This window comes from Salvia hispanica, chromosome 3, assembly GCF_023119035.1.
Source record: "Salvia hispanica cultivar TCC Black 2014 chromosome 3, UniMelb_Shisp_WGS_1.0, whole genome shotgun sequence".
NCBI classification, from domain to species: Eukaryota; Viridiplantae; Streptophyta; class Magnoliopsida; order Lamiales; family Lamiaceae; genus Salvia; species Salvia hispanica.
This window is the reverse complement of record NC_062967.1, coordinates 55,976,886-55,991,074: the sequence shown is the minus strand read 5'-3', so window position 1 is coordinate 55,991,074 and position 14,189 is coordinate 55,976,886. Positions and strand designations below refer to the sequence as shown.

At 39.9% G+C, this 14,189-nt stretch overlaps 3 protein-coding genes across 5 annotated transcripts; 2 read left to right on the top strand and 1 right to left on the bottom strand.

The window, feature by feature from the left end:
* Positions 1 to 4,490: 4,490 nt before the first annotated feature.
* LOC125216551 (methyl-CpG-binding domain protein 4-like protein) lies at positions 4,491 to 6,684 on the bottom strand. 3 transcript variants are annotated; one of them, XM_048118296.1, is made up of 5 exons: positions 6,489 to 6,678; positions 6,185 to 6,288; positions 5,168 to 5,386; positions 4,861 to 5,057; positions 4,491 to 4,781 (listed from the first exon to the last, which is right to left on the bottom strand). In XM_048118296.1, exons 2-5 carry the CDS (start codon positions 6,188 to 6,190, stop codon positions 4,640 to 4,642), a joined length of 564 nt encoding a protein of 187 aa, XP_047974253.1. In that variant the 5' UTR covers positions 6,191 to 6,288; positions 6,489 to 6,678; the 3' UTR covers positions 4,491 to 4,639. The 3 variants fall into 3 exon arrangements, with proteins under 3 accessions (XP_047974253.1, XP_047974251.1, XP_047974252.1); XM_048118294.1 differs by having other exon boundaries at positions 5,168 to 6,288; positions 6,489 to 6,684; XM_048118295.1 differs by having other exon boundaries at positions 5,168 to 6,288; positions 6,569 to 6,675.
* A 1,645-nt stretch (positions 6,685 to 8,329) lies between these two features.
* On the top strand, positions 8,330 to 9,735 carry LOC125210574. The gene is made up of 5 exons (XM_048110112.1): positions 8,330 to 8,607; positions 8,688 to 8,959; positions 9,047 to 9,144; positions 9,496 to 9,561; positions 9,652 to 9,735. Exons 1-5 carry the CDS (start codon positions 8,330 to 8,332, stop codon positions 9,733 to 9,735), a joined length of 798 nt encoding a protein of 265 aa, XP_047966069.1.
* Positions 9,736 to 10,299: 564 nt separating this feature from the next.
* On the top strand, positions 10,300 to 11,568 carry LOC125215887 (protein PHYTOCHROME KINASE SUBSTRATE 1-like). Its single transcript, XM_048117468.1, has one exon. The coding sequence runs from the start codon at positions 10,408 to 10,410 to the stop codon at positions 11,251 to 11,253; it is 846 nt and encodes a 281-aa protein (XP_047973425.1). The 5' UTR covers positions 10,300 to 10,407; the 3' UTR covers positions 11,254 to 11,568.
* Positions 11,569 to 14,189: the final 2,621 nt, after the last annotated feature.

The window sequence follows — 14,189 nt, the reverse complement described above, 5'->3', positions numbered from 1 at the left end:
TCACAAGCAAATAAGGGCATCCACAATGGTAAATAGGCTAGCCTGTTTCTCCTCCTGCCACATCATCCAACACTAAAATTCCACTTGGACAAGCAACTGGACAAGCAACTGGACAAGCAATAGGCTAGCCACAGGCTAGCCACGTCATCAGCACTATTAAAAAAAAACTAAATTTACGGAATTAAATACAAAATACAGAATTAAATTTACGACACATATACGGGAAAAATTTGTTAATTTTATTTAAATAAAAAAAAGTACATTAACTAAAAATGAAAAAAAATTACATAATAAAAAAAAATTTCGGGCTTCCACACACGAGCCACCGCCTCACTCTACTCCTCGTCGCCGTTGCCGCCGTCCCCGCTGCCACCGGCTGCACCCCCGGCATCTGAGCCCGCACCTGATCCCCCCAAATGTGCCGCAAAGGTATCCAAATCGACCCAAATACTCTCGAGCATTGAGTGAAGAAACTTCTTCTCCTGGGGGTCAGTTGCCTCCTTCCATTCGTAGAAGATCCTGTGCATCTGTTTGCGCATTTGTTGACGCGCGTAGAAGGCGAGCTCGGCTGCCGACTTGCCAACGGGGGGGTTTGCCGACTGGACCTCCTGGGACCCCTGGGCGACTCCCCTCACTACCCGTTGGGCCCTCCACTGACCAATCGGGCGAGTGCGGCGAGCGAAGGATGGAGGGGACGGCTGCTCTGGAACATCCTCGGGGAGGTCTGGGAACCACCGCTGCTACCGCTGTAACCACCGGCATAGTTCAGCCGCTGCTTCTTCGGACAGCCAGCATCGACACCCACCCGGAACTTCTCGGTATCCATCAGCACCAGATAGTAGTTCCAGTAGGTGAATTCCTTATACAGCCCCCGCACAGGGAAGGCTTTATCCGCTATCCTCTTGCAGTCCTCGTCAGTCTAGTCACTGGTCTTCATGCGGAGGGCGTTGGTGTACAAGCCCGCAAATCAGGAGACCGCAGCCCTGATTCGCTCCCACCCCTTCCGGCACTCCTCCCCGGTGTATGTCATCCCATGCGGGCAATTCCTCCGGTAGGCTGCTGCAATCTTAGCCCACATGTTGACGATCTTCTGATTGTTCGAAACGAGGGGATCTGCACAAACAGACACTCAAGCCTTGGATAGCGCGACGTTCTCATCATCCGTCCACTTCCTCCGTGCACTATCGTCATCAGCCGACTGCGACGACTCACCTACCACCTTTTTCCCCTTCTTCTTCTTCGGTGCGCCCTAACCCTGCCCCCGCCCCTGACCTACTCCCTCTGTCTGAATGGGAGTGTCTCCGAATCGAACGCCCGGTAACAAATCCTCTATGGAGAAAGTGTCATCTCCAGTGAATTGCGTCACCACTGAGGTCGATGTATGGGAAGACGCAGTAAAAAAATCAAGGGTGGGGCGATAGACATTGTCCCCCCTCCCCCCGCGTCACGGGCTACACCCCCGCCTGCCACCCCGGCATCATCTGTGGCATCATCTGCATCCCAGCTCCCCAACCAGGCATCATCTACATACCGGGTTGCATGCCAGGTACCCCCTGCCCGCCGCCCTGCGGCATCATCTGCTGTCAAGGGTATATGTTGTAGTACCCACCGCCCATCTGCCCACATCCCGCCCCCGCGGGTATCATGGGAGTTTGAGTCCCGCTCTCGATGGAGTAGACTCATTGTTGTGATCCATTTCGCGTTATTGCTCTTGTACAGAAATTAAGAGAGAGAGAAAACTCGTCAAAACAAGTGGTGCGAATGAAAATGACGTGAAAATCGCGTTTATATAGTGTTCCGAAAATTTTAAAAAAAAAATTGGGCTGGCCGATCGTTCGCCGATCGCCAGCCTACAATGGCGGCGAGCGCTCACCGATATTCTCGCCGATTGCAATAGTTCGGCGAGCAGACCGGCTAGCGCCGGGTATCGGCTAGCTGGTCGCTCGCCTATTACTGTGGATGCTCTAAGGAGATGGGGGTTTTAGATCGGCAGCCATGGCAGTGCTTTCACAAGCAAACCCTAGCTCCATCTCCACCGCATCCACCCACCCGACGTCTCCTTCAAATTCACCCCAAACTGATCTACCCAAACTCGAATCCGATCATGCACCCCACCCTGAATCCATAATTCGAGAATCCCCTGATCTACCAAAACCGAGGAAAATTCCCCAAATGAGAAATTATCGGACGATTCGGCCAAAGAAGGGATCGGTGGCGATGGATTAGGAGAGGAGGAAGAAGAAGGCGAGTGCGGATTCTACTTGTTCATGAAAGCGGGCGGGTGCAGAGAGACTTTCATGGATTCAGTGAAGTGCTTGGAGGAAGGGGAGAAGAACAAAGAGGATATTGTGGAGAAATGCATTCAGGCGACTTCGGCGTTGAGGAAGTGTATAGAGGCGCATTCCGATTACTATGCACCGCTGCTCGATGTGGAGGAGGCGGTGATGAAGCAACTAGAGGAGGAAGAGAAATCGGATGATGCTGACAAGAAGGAATCGCCTTGATTTTGACTCTGATACGATTAATTTCGATTTTTAGTGTTTTGTGATAGGAAATTGTTCTATCTAGAATAAATAGCACTGGATATTTGGCTGCGAAACTGTTGATTTTAACATTGATTTCTTAATCTTTGTGATGTTTTGTTGTTCAATGAACTGCCCATTTTGGCTTTTTCAGCTTCTGCAAAATGATTTTATTGATTAGTGATTTGTGTTTTAATCAAGAATCATGTGTTTTAGAAATGTGTATCTTGGACAAGATTTGATCAGAAAAATTTACGCAAACTCTTGAACATTTTTTATTGACATAGCCACGGTTCTTAAATGTCACATGTATAAATAGAGAGATAGAGACTTAATTAGTGACTTAAAAAGATTCTAATCTGGTCAAAATTGGACAAACGCATTAACCGTTAAAAATTAACGGAACTATTGACGGAGAACCAAAATGATCAAATTTTCATATGTGCAAGACCAAAAAATCCAAAAGATAAAGTTTATGACCAAAAAGGTAAAATGGTCATATATTTAGAACCAATTTTGACCTTTAACTCTTTTAAAATTTTCTTATTACTCAAACAAAATTAAATTTTAGACCATTCTTTTTTATCCATTCTTTGTTATTAAAATGAACTCCTTTCGATAATTTTAGATCCATTCTTTGTTATCTAAATTGAATTGAATTTAATTATGGAGTTCATTTATTAAATTTGCCGAGAAAATTATCTAAAGGATGAAACATGTTATTAATACTCCCTCAGTCCTAAAAAAACATGCATTTTGGGTTCAGCATAAATTTTAATACAAAATTGGTAAATTAAGAGAGGTAGTAAAAAAAGTAATTAAAATATTGTTACTTAAGAATAGATACCACCTAATTAGTGAGAAAAGTTTTCCAAAATTAAAAAGTGCATATTGTGGGACAGATGGAATAGAAGTTATGACGCTGTTATTGTCGATATTGCGTCTACTCATAACCTCCATATGCATCTCTAGTTTTTATAACATATTCTCTAATTTGTTCTCTCGCATTACCCATCTACTATCTCTCACCCTCCACGGTCAATGCCGCAACTGCACCCATAAAGCTTGGAGGATAAAATTTATATCAATTGAAAAGGTTTGATACAAGTTTGATAAGTTTTAATGAATATGGTAAAACCATAACAAGTAAATATTGAATTAGATCAATAATTACAAAATGGTACAATAATGAAATAACCCAAACGAGAAATAAACATCTAATCTAGTATCCATGCGCGTGAACAACAGTGAGATTTGAATCCACAAGTATATGAATCTCTAAGTATACCAGTTTAATATTAAATCATGATGTTTGGTGAAAGATTAGGCTATTTCATATCCTTTGAAATTGGAATATTAAATCACGATGTTTCAATTTTTCTCAATTGTTTCATCCATGCACAAATCGTCGTCTATTGTTGATGTTAAAAATGACAATATTCCAATAAAATAAGAACAGAAATAAGAAAATAAAGGTATGTATAAGAAAAAAAAATATTTATTTTAATAAAACACGTCGTTTCGAACATCATTTTGACATTTTTCAACCTAAGTGGTGTGGCCGAATGACATGAGATTTGTTCATCCTTAACCAAATGGTGAGGGAATCAATCCTACCCTTTGGGTATGGAGCAGCCTTAAATCCTTGTGACTGTTGTCCTCCTCCCCCCCACACCAATCGAGGTGTCTACAAATCCGCACAATAAATAGGCATTGGGCCCGTCGATGGATATCCTTGATAATTACCAAAAGAAAAACGACATTTTGTGCATGAATGAGATAATTGAGAAGAATCAAAACTTCGTTATTTAATCTTCCAATTTCAAAGGTTGGGTAGATCAGAATTTGACCAAACTTTATTATCCTAAATAAAAAAGTGGGAACAACTAGTGAGATTCAAGTCCATTGTCAAAGGTAATAGAGTTAAAAATAAGAAAGAAGAAAGAAATTGTAGATTGAATAACAAAATTAGACAGTGACCTCAGTCATTGAAATAATCATTCAATCTGGGATCAATAAAAACATGCATATATATTATATCTTCATTGGTTAATTAGTAGGAACAAAAAAAGGAATATAGGTGTAAGTATAATTCTATGGGAAAGTAGTTTAAACTTTTAAACAGTAGGAGCAGCTTGAGGAACCGGATTTGCATATAACTTACTGAGAAATTCCCAGTATTTTACCAGCATATGATCGACTGGTTTGACGCGTTCCCACTTTCCAGTACAAAATATTGCATAAGCATCAGCTGCATACCTGATAGCAACCACATGTTACGAACCACTCTCAACAATGTCTATCGAATAAACATGTTTGAAAGAGAAGAGCAACATACTTGCCAACACCAATCAATTGTGTTACATGGGTCCAACTTTCAGTCACATATTGTGCAGATAATCGCTGAATCATGACTGCTCTCTTCTTTTGCAAACCTAAGCTGTGTATTAGATCAGCAACATAGTCCACATTAACCGTCATTGCAGTCTTGGCATCTGGACAAATTTGAAATAAGTCTGGCAATACCCTTCTAGCCTACATACAAATCAAGAAAAATATTCAGAAGATGGTAATGGTGTGCACGAGTTAGTGTTGTGCAGACTGGTTAAATAATAATTTTACATTCCAACGAATAGATGCCTAACCTGTACTCCGGTAGTTAGGTTAAGAAGCATACAAATAACTAATACCCTCCAAGGATCAAAAACATGATCTTCTTGCATGAGATGAAAGGGCGAACGAGGAGGAGTCCAAGTGTTTTCTGGAGTTTTTCTTTCATAAGCTTCATCCCGTTTCTGTGCAGCAGTGAGGGTAGCAGCTGCTTTTCTTTGAAGTCTTTTTCTAGCCTTTTGGGCTGCAAGTGCCTTGTGAAATGGGCAAGGAGATACAAGAAATTTCTTTGCAAAATAAGGTGAAACAACTCTAGCTCCTATCCTCTGAGGAACACTCTTTGATTGCTTTGCGAAATAAGGTGAAACAATTCTAGCTCCTTTCCTCCGAAGAACACTCTTTGATTGTTTTTCGAAATAAGGTGAAACAATTCTAGCTCCTTTCCTCCGAGGAACATTCTTTGATTGTTTTTCGAAATAAGGTGAAACAATTCTAGCTCCTTTCCTCAGAGTAACACTCTCTGATTGCTTTGCAAAATAAGGTGAAACAATTCTTGCTCCTTGAACATGCTCTATCTCACTTAAAGAAGACTTGGCAGGAGAGTTGTGCAGTTTGCCATTTGTATACATAAATCTTGAGAGCATATCATCAAAGGAACACTTAACTGCACCGCCAGAATTTTCCAATTGATCACCTAAAACTTGTTCTTTTTCCTTAAAATAAGGGGAAATATCTTCCAATTGATCACCAAAAACTTGTTCTTTTTCCTTAAAATAAGGGGAAATAACAATTTCATGTTTGTCCTTTTCCAAATGTTTGGGGACTTCCTTACTAAAGCTTTCTATCCTCTTATTCACTTTCGATACATGTCTGCTCTCGGACGATTGAGACGGAAGGGCTAGGATGTACAAGTTATGTTCTTCACTAATACCTTCTATCCTATCTTTCCTTTTTTTACTAGTGTTCATCTCTTCTTCTTTCGATTTGTTTCTCTTCCTACTTTCAATTTTACTAGCGGAAACACAATAAGAGGTTCGAGAATGAATGTGTACCTCCATCTTTCCAGAAATTAGAGGTTCCTCGCCTTTTCCAGTCTGAAATTCATTCACCCAAATATAATCTGACTATTTTCCTTCATTCCCAAACTTCAATCTCCCTGTTGGAAATATTATAGAGGAACCATAAGATATTTATACAATAGAAGCCATTTTATTCTAAATCAACATGACCTAGACACTCAAAATAGTACCATGAATCGATTACCTAGATGAAAATACCTCTAATTTGATTACCCATTACAAATCAAACCAAACCAATTTATACTAAATCAAAATAATAATACCATGAATCAATTACCTGGTTGAAAATACAGAATGAAGAAGACGTTATCTTACATCAAGAAAAGAGCAATCGAACATAGAATATTAGGTTTTTACAGGCGACGAAGAAGCAACATTTGCAGACGGGTAGTGAGTAAGATTTGGTGAAGCAGTCTCCCTTGTTCGGTGGAAAAAAGAAACAGAGACGGTAAAGAATTAAAGGGCATCCTTCAATGTAGATTCTAGCACTTCAATCTTGTAGAGTACTCTCTCCTTCCCACAAAATGTCACACTTTCCTTTATAATTTGTCTCAAAAAAATATTATATTTTTATATTTGGAAAATTTTAACTCTCACGTAAATATAAAAATTATATTTTCTCTCACCATTTAACGCATAAATTAAAACCTCCTAAAATCTCGTATCGTCTCCCAAGTGTGACATCTTTTGTGGGACGGAAGGAGTATTTTATTGCACAATACATGTCTTTTGCTAGTATTTTATTTTATTATTTTAAAAATTTCTTATATATATGCTATTAAAAAATAGAAAAAACTGAAAATGATTAATAATATCTTAACAAAAATTTAAATTAATAGCCAAACTTTTATATTTATATGGAATATACATTTTTGTGTATATAATATCACGCGTGGACTACATAAATAATAAAGTATGGCTATTAACTTAAATTTTGTTAACATATAAGTAATTATTTTCAATTTTTTATACTTAGTACAAAAAAAATGTAAGAAGTTTTAAATTAAATGCATTCATATTTGTACGCTTTACGCATATATTACTCCTAGTAGATTCAATAACATTTAGGAAAGGTTCAAAATATTTTGAATTCTTTTTCATAATTTATAATTAGAATTTAGATCTTACATCCATTAGTTTTCATGCATATTTATATATAGGTGGAACGTGACTTTTTTGAGTTCCACTTGTCAAATACTCCATTCGTCTGCTATTAGGAGTCTCGGTCAATTTATGGTAACCTTTTCCCCTTTCTTTTATACTTTGTTATTTATATGCCCCTCATCCACTTACACAATTTCAACTATTTTTTCTCCTCTTTTATTTTAACAATTACACATTAAAACTCGTGTAAATTATAAATTGCCTATTTCTATGGGACAAAAGGTGTATTGCATAAAATTATGTGCAACATCAGTATAAATAATAATATTAATGTACTTCGTCCGTCTGCCATTTATAATCTCATTTTGACTCTGCACGGTATTTAATAAATTGTTTGACTTTGTGAAAATGGGAAAATAATTTAATGAAATGTAGACCCTACTTTTATATATAGGTTTATCCTGGAATGTGAGTGTAATAATTAAGGTGAATGATGGGGTCCGATTACTTGGACTAGAAAAAGGTAAATGGGACGACGTTCCCAAAATAGCAAAATAAAGATTTACTCCATTTGTTAGAGTGAAAGAAAATGTGAGAAACAACAAGTATAGTAAGTTAAGATTGTTGGTGACATGTAAATTCTACTGATAAATTCTAAGAGCATCCACTATAGGAGCGGCGCGCCGGCCGCCCCGTTTGCGACTTAGCCGCGGCGGGCTATAGCGGAGGACGCGTTCGCCCCGGAGGCGGACGGATTTGCTGGGGCGGAAGGGCAATTGCCCCGAATGCGGCGAGGACGAGCCGCTGGAGAGAGAAGCGCGGCGGCCGCCGCGCCTATCTATTGTGCGGCGAAACCGGCGCGGCGGTCGCCGGTTTAATTTTTTTTTTTTTTTTTTTCGAATTTGTAATGGTTTTTTTATAAATATTCCTCCCATTTTCATCTTCTCTCCACACACATCTTCACACCCATTTCACTTTCTATCCAAATTTTCTATCTCTAAAATTTTTTCAATTATGTATGATTTGTGGAATGAAGCATGGGATTATTTGATTCAAGAGGTGCAGAGGGAGGCCGACGAGGAGGATGAGGCGGCGGCGGTGGCGGCGGTGGCGGCGATCCCTCGTGAGATTCGTCATCGTCGGACAATCCCACGAGACCATGTCGGAGCGGCTGAGCGGTTTATGGCCGACTACTTTAGCGCTGACCCTCGTTACCCGGCTGAGATTTTTCGTCGGCGTTTCAGAATGTCGCGACCGCTCTTTACCCATATAGCGACGACATTGGCGGACCGGTACGAGTGCTTCACGCTCCGGAGTGATTGCACTGGCCGGATCGGATTGTCTACTTTGCGAAATGCACCTCTGCAATAAGGCAACTTGCCTATGCCGGACCGGCTGATATGTTCGACGAATACCTACAGATGGGTGAGACGACTAGTCTAAATGTGCTCCGGCAGTTTTGTAAGGGCATTCGGGAAGTCTTTGGTCCGGAGTTCCTACGAAAGCCAACCCCTGATGAGTGCCAGAGACTGCTAGATATGCACGGTGCGGTGCACAGTTTCCCCGGGATGATGGGCAGTATTGATTGCATGCATTGGGAGTGGAAAAACTGCCCGGTGGCGTGGAAAGACCAGTTCACTACCGGTTTCAAGCAGAAACATCCTTCGATAATGCTCGAAGCCGTTGCTGACTACCGTTTGCGGATCTGGCATGCGTATTTCGGTGTTGCAGGTTTGAACAACGACATCAACGTTCTGCAATCGTTGCCTATCTTCAATGATGAGTGCTTGGGGAGAGGGTCCAGAGATCAGTTTTGTAGCAAATGGCAAGTAGTATCGCAGGGGATACTATTTGGCAGATGGAATATACCCTCGTTGGCCCGTATTCGTCAAGACACTTCGCCAACCGGTTAGAGTGAAGAGACAATATTTTGCGCGAAAACAAGAGGCCGCTAGGAAAAATGTTGAGCGAACTTTTGGTGTGCTCCAAGCGCGATGGGCCATTCTACGCTGCCCGGCACGAGTTTGACACGAAGATGATGTCGCGAATATTATGGTAGCATGTATCATATTGCACAATATGATAATAGAAGATGAAGGATTTGCTGCAGAACGTTGGTTTAATAAACTTTTTCTGCTTATTCACTTATCTAATTATTCTTCATTTGATGTAACTAGCAGGAAGGTTTTGCCAACTCTCTAGATTTTGGCACATATAAAATGAATGCTGTTACTCCTGCTCATGAGGTATGTTTTTTTCTCCTTTAATCACTTCAATCTATTTTATTGTAGATACTTTGGAATTTATATACATATAAATTTTATGTTTTGTTTCAGCAAAATGAGGATGACTTTCTGGAGTCTTTGCTTGCCTCATTTCAAGAGGATCACATACTCAAAGGATCGATATCAACCTTGTAGAGAAGAGGCTGTTGTTGATGTCTACATGTTTTAGGAATAACAATTATGTAATTTGTGGTAAATTCTAATTGAAATAAAATATACAAAGAATAAAAATAAAGTGAAATGTAGCTAACAAAAGTGTCCACTATTGCTGCGGAAACTTTTTTTTGTGGCCGTGCACAAATAAAAAGTGACTATAGACAAAAAACGTAAAAGTGTCCGGCTAAAATGTCCACTCTATTGTGGATGCTCTAATACAGCACAGCAGGGTTGTCTATACAATGAGTTTGGCAGAGTTGTTGAAAAAGACGAATGATGGTGTGTGTGTGTGCGTGTTTGGACAGGAATTGATGTTTGAAAATGGTAGCTGGAGAATATTGATGAATGATGTATAATACTTGGCTGAGATTTATTGACCAAAAATATGTGAAGGGAAAAGCAATGCTACTACTGTTGAAGGGAACTTTATTGTACTCTTGTCTCTTGGTTAGGCCCAACCATCAACATCAAACCAAGATGTATAAATCAGCCAAAACTCCAATACATTACTATTTCCAGTTAAATGACAGCAATGCAGTCAATCTAGTCACTTTCCTTATTTTCCTATTGAGCCAGCATGGTTTCCTTTCCCCTTCCATAAATACTGCCTTTTCCATAAGTCTTTTATCACTTGAACAAACTTGTACAAAAATGTTGATGCCAGTGCAATCTCTGGCTCTGCCTCACTCCAAAATTATAAAAAACAGCACTAGTAGGGCAGCCTCGTTCGCCCCCGATCGCCTTTCACTTACCAAGAACGCACGGCAAGAGAAAGAAATCGACGTATTCGATGCATGGAACTACTTCAACGAGGGGCTGAGCCATACTCCCAAAATCCGCACCAAGAGTTTTCCCAATCACCATCACCCTCAGAAGCTAAAGAAAGAAGTTGTCCAAACTGCGGTCAAGGAACATCCGCCACTCGAACCAGAGAAGCCAAGCAAGAAGAGCTTGCTTGCCAGCATTGGCTGGAACTGCTCATGCTTGACCATGAGTGGAAGATCAAAACCAGGAAACAAAAGCAGGAGAGCCCAATTTGGCTCCCCAATCCCCATAAAAGGGAACAACTGCTTCAACGCGGCCTCAAGCCTAGCCATCCTCACTTGGGAAGAGGACTTCAAAATCCCTTCAACTTCAAGCGAAACGCACAACGACACTGACAGCGATGCAAGCTCAGATTTGTTTGAAATCGAGAGCTTCTACATCGACAACCCTTTTGAACCCACAACATGCTATCATGCTCCGGGCATAGAGTGGAGCGTTGTCACTGCCAGCGCTGCAGATTTCTCAGACTCAGACGACGCGTCCTCCACCATCCTGATGCCGTGTATAGAGAAATCCGGCTTGAACGCGAAAACTGCCTCCTTCCGTGAAATGCCAAAGATTTGGCCGAGTTTTCTCTCAGGCTGCAAGAGTCAGAAAGCTGTTGGAGTTGCGGGAGATGCACAGACGAGAAGACGGCCCATCACAGCCATGATGACAGCAAGCTTAGCTTAAATGCAAACAGCAGGCAAAGCTCACATGATCAACCTATATGCCAAATCAAGATCTTGTATACTTAAGTATTCCCTTCTTGTTAATTTTTTAGCAAAGAACATATGTCATTAGTAAATAAATGGTTGCCCTCTCTGTAATGTACCTATCTTCCAAACATTAAGGAGGCGTTCGCTTTTCTTCATATGAAAAGCTAAGAAATTAATCCTGGTCTCATTTGTAATGGTAGGGCCCACCTAAATGATTCTGTAAACCAGCGTTCGGTGTTCCAGAATTGTCTTTAGTATTGGAAATATATAAATTATTTTCTTAATTAAAGATGGGGTGTTCTGACCTAAATACCCTTATTTCAATTTGCAAAATTAATGATGCCTGCAAAACCAAATAACAGTGTTCCCAAAGCTTTTGAACATAAAATTCTGCTTCTAATCGAGCATCGAGCATCGAGCGTCGTGACCCAAACAACATCCAAAATTGAGGGAGAAAAGATGTTAGATCAAACCCATCTTGAACAAGGACCCAAATTTCATACAATGAGATCTCAATTTTCAATTAAAACCAACCCTCCCTCCCAAAAAATCCCAAATTTCAGATACTTCATATTCTTCAGCTATGACCCAAATTCTATAGTATGATACAAATAAAACCCTTTACTGACATGTATCTCAAAATCAAAGTAAGATACCTCCCTGCAAGCAAACCACCAGAATTCAACAATCCTCAAATCCCAACACACCCAAAATGCCACTCCCTCAATTGAAGTTTCAACTTCAAGTTCAGATTTTTATTCTCAAATCAGTGTAATGTCACGAATCAGTTAAACGTGGTCTGCGTCGAGGTGAGGATTCTGCTAATCGACCACCAACACTCACCTCGCCGGGAAGAGATCGACGCAATTTGGTAATCCAGTCGTGCAAGGCGGAGAACAGGTTGCCTAGGGCTGAGAGATTACGCGATAGAGAGAAATTTAGGTAAAGTGAATATTGGGGAAGATTAAAAAATGAGGAGGGTGTAATTGTAATCTTGTGTGCAATTCTGGATGTTCATGGTACTCCGAGAATTTAAAACCACCTCAACAACACGATTTGAAATTTTGACAATTCACAAAGGAACAGTGCGGGCCTGCTTGTTTTCTAGGGCCATGTAGAATTTAATCAGATAAAGCGAACGTCAGAATTGGAGCAGAAAAAGGCCCAAATCTGGCTATATCAGATACAGCGAACAACTCCTAAGTGAAATATTAGTGGTACACTAAGAGTTGATTGTGATATGACATGGCGGGTCTACAAAAGGGGAGACCAACAAGTTGTTTGACCAACAACCGTGGGAGAAAAAGGGGGAGAGTAGAAGCGGTCTAGAGAAGCACACATGCATCGACCACAAGATGGATAGTTGTTAGGACCGTCGACTGTACATCAGTTTGATATTGTCCGCTTTAGGTCCGGATTGGATCACCTACAACTTTTCCTACACGACCCCCTACTCCACCCCTCACAAACATGAAATATAGGCCCACTATCATATTTTATGTTTGTGAGAAGTGGAGTAAGGGGTGGTGTAGGAAAAGTTGTAGGTTTGGTCAGGCATGTTTCATTCTCCAATATGGTCTAAAGTTTGCAACCCAACAAACCTCCCCTCAAACTGAGACCACATCGAGACATTACGGGGGCACGACTTGAACTTGAGTCATCATGGGCTCAACTCGAACGTGGATCATCCGGGACCTGACCCAAGACACCATAGCTCTAATCCACTTGTTAGGATTGTCGACTGCATATTAATTTGATATTGTTCGTTTCGTGTTAAGTCCGTCGGCATGGATTTGTTTTTAGATCATTACTAAAAGACTTCATACTAATTAGTAGCTACAAACTTTTCTCATTCATCGGATATGGGATGTTTGTAACCCAACAATAAAAATGGACATTGGCGGACAGTCCTACCCAAAAGTTTTTTTTTTTTTTTACTTTGGAATTTTTTTAAATATTTGAAAACTACCTTGTTCAGCCCTCACAAAATCAATATCTGTGAAGACTAAAGTATTGAAATTTAAATGATAGGAGGGGCTGAATTTAAAATTCTGAAACAAATGAAGAAAACAACAATGGCGGATTGGAGGTCATAGATTAAGAAAGAAGAAGGCAGTTAATACTACAAATGACACGTTTTCCTTTTTAGTTTATCCCAATCAAGATGACACGTTTTCCTTTTTTAGAAACTCTCTCTCCAATTAATACACTCAACCACTTTTTTCCACCCCTATTAAAATATTCACCTTTCTTTCTCTCTTTATTTTAATACTTTCACCCACATTTTCTCTCTCCAATTAAACACATTAACCAATTACTCCTAAAACCTCGTGTCGGCTAAGGAATGTGTCATCTTAGCCGAGACGGAGGGAGTATATAGTAATAATAATATAATATTATTATTATAAAAAAGATATTCTGGAATCTGGCCTCCTTTTATGTGCTATTTACTGTTTGGTTATGCGTTGGTGTAGGTATTTTTTGTTTTTGAAAATTACTACTGCTTAAAATGATATACTGTCCTAGTAATATACTTTACATAGTAATAGAGGCATTTCTTTTCGGCACGAAGATTAAGAAAAATTGTGTTAGGTGAGTTATACAAGGGAGAATAAAGTAGAAAATGAAAAAAGGTAGAGAGACAAAGAGAGAGTAATGCAGGTGTGGAAATGTGTTGACTTTTACTAAAAAGAAAAATGACTCTATTACCATGGAACGTATTAAAATGACAAAATGACTCTATTACTATGGAACCGGAGGAGTATAAATCTATAATCCATACGTATTCTCTTCCGTATATACATAGTCCCTATAACTTTTACTCCTCGAGCATTGTATTTTCCTGTTCAATTTAATCATACAAAAGTTTGTTTTTCTAAAATTCTTCATGTAATACTTTATTAGGTGAAA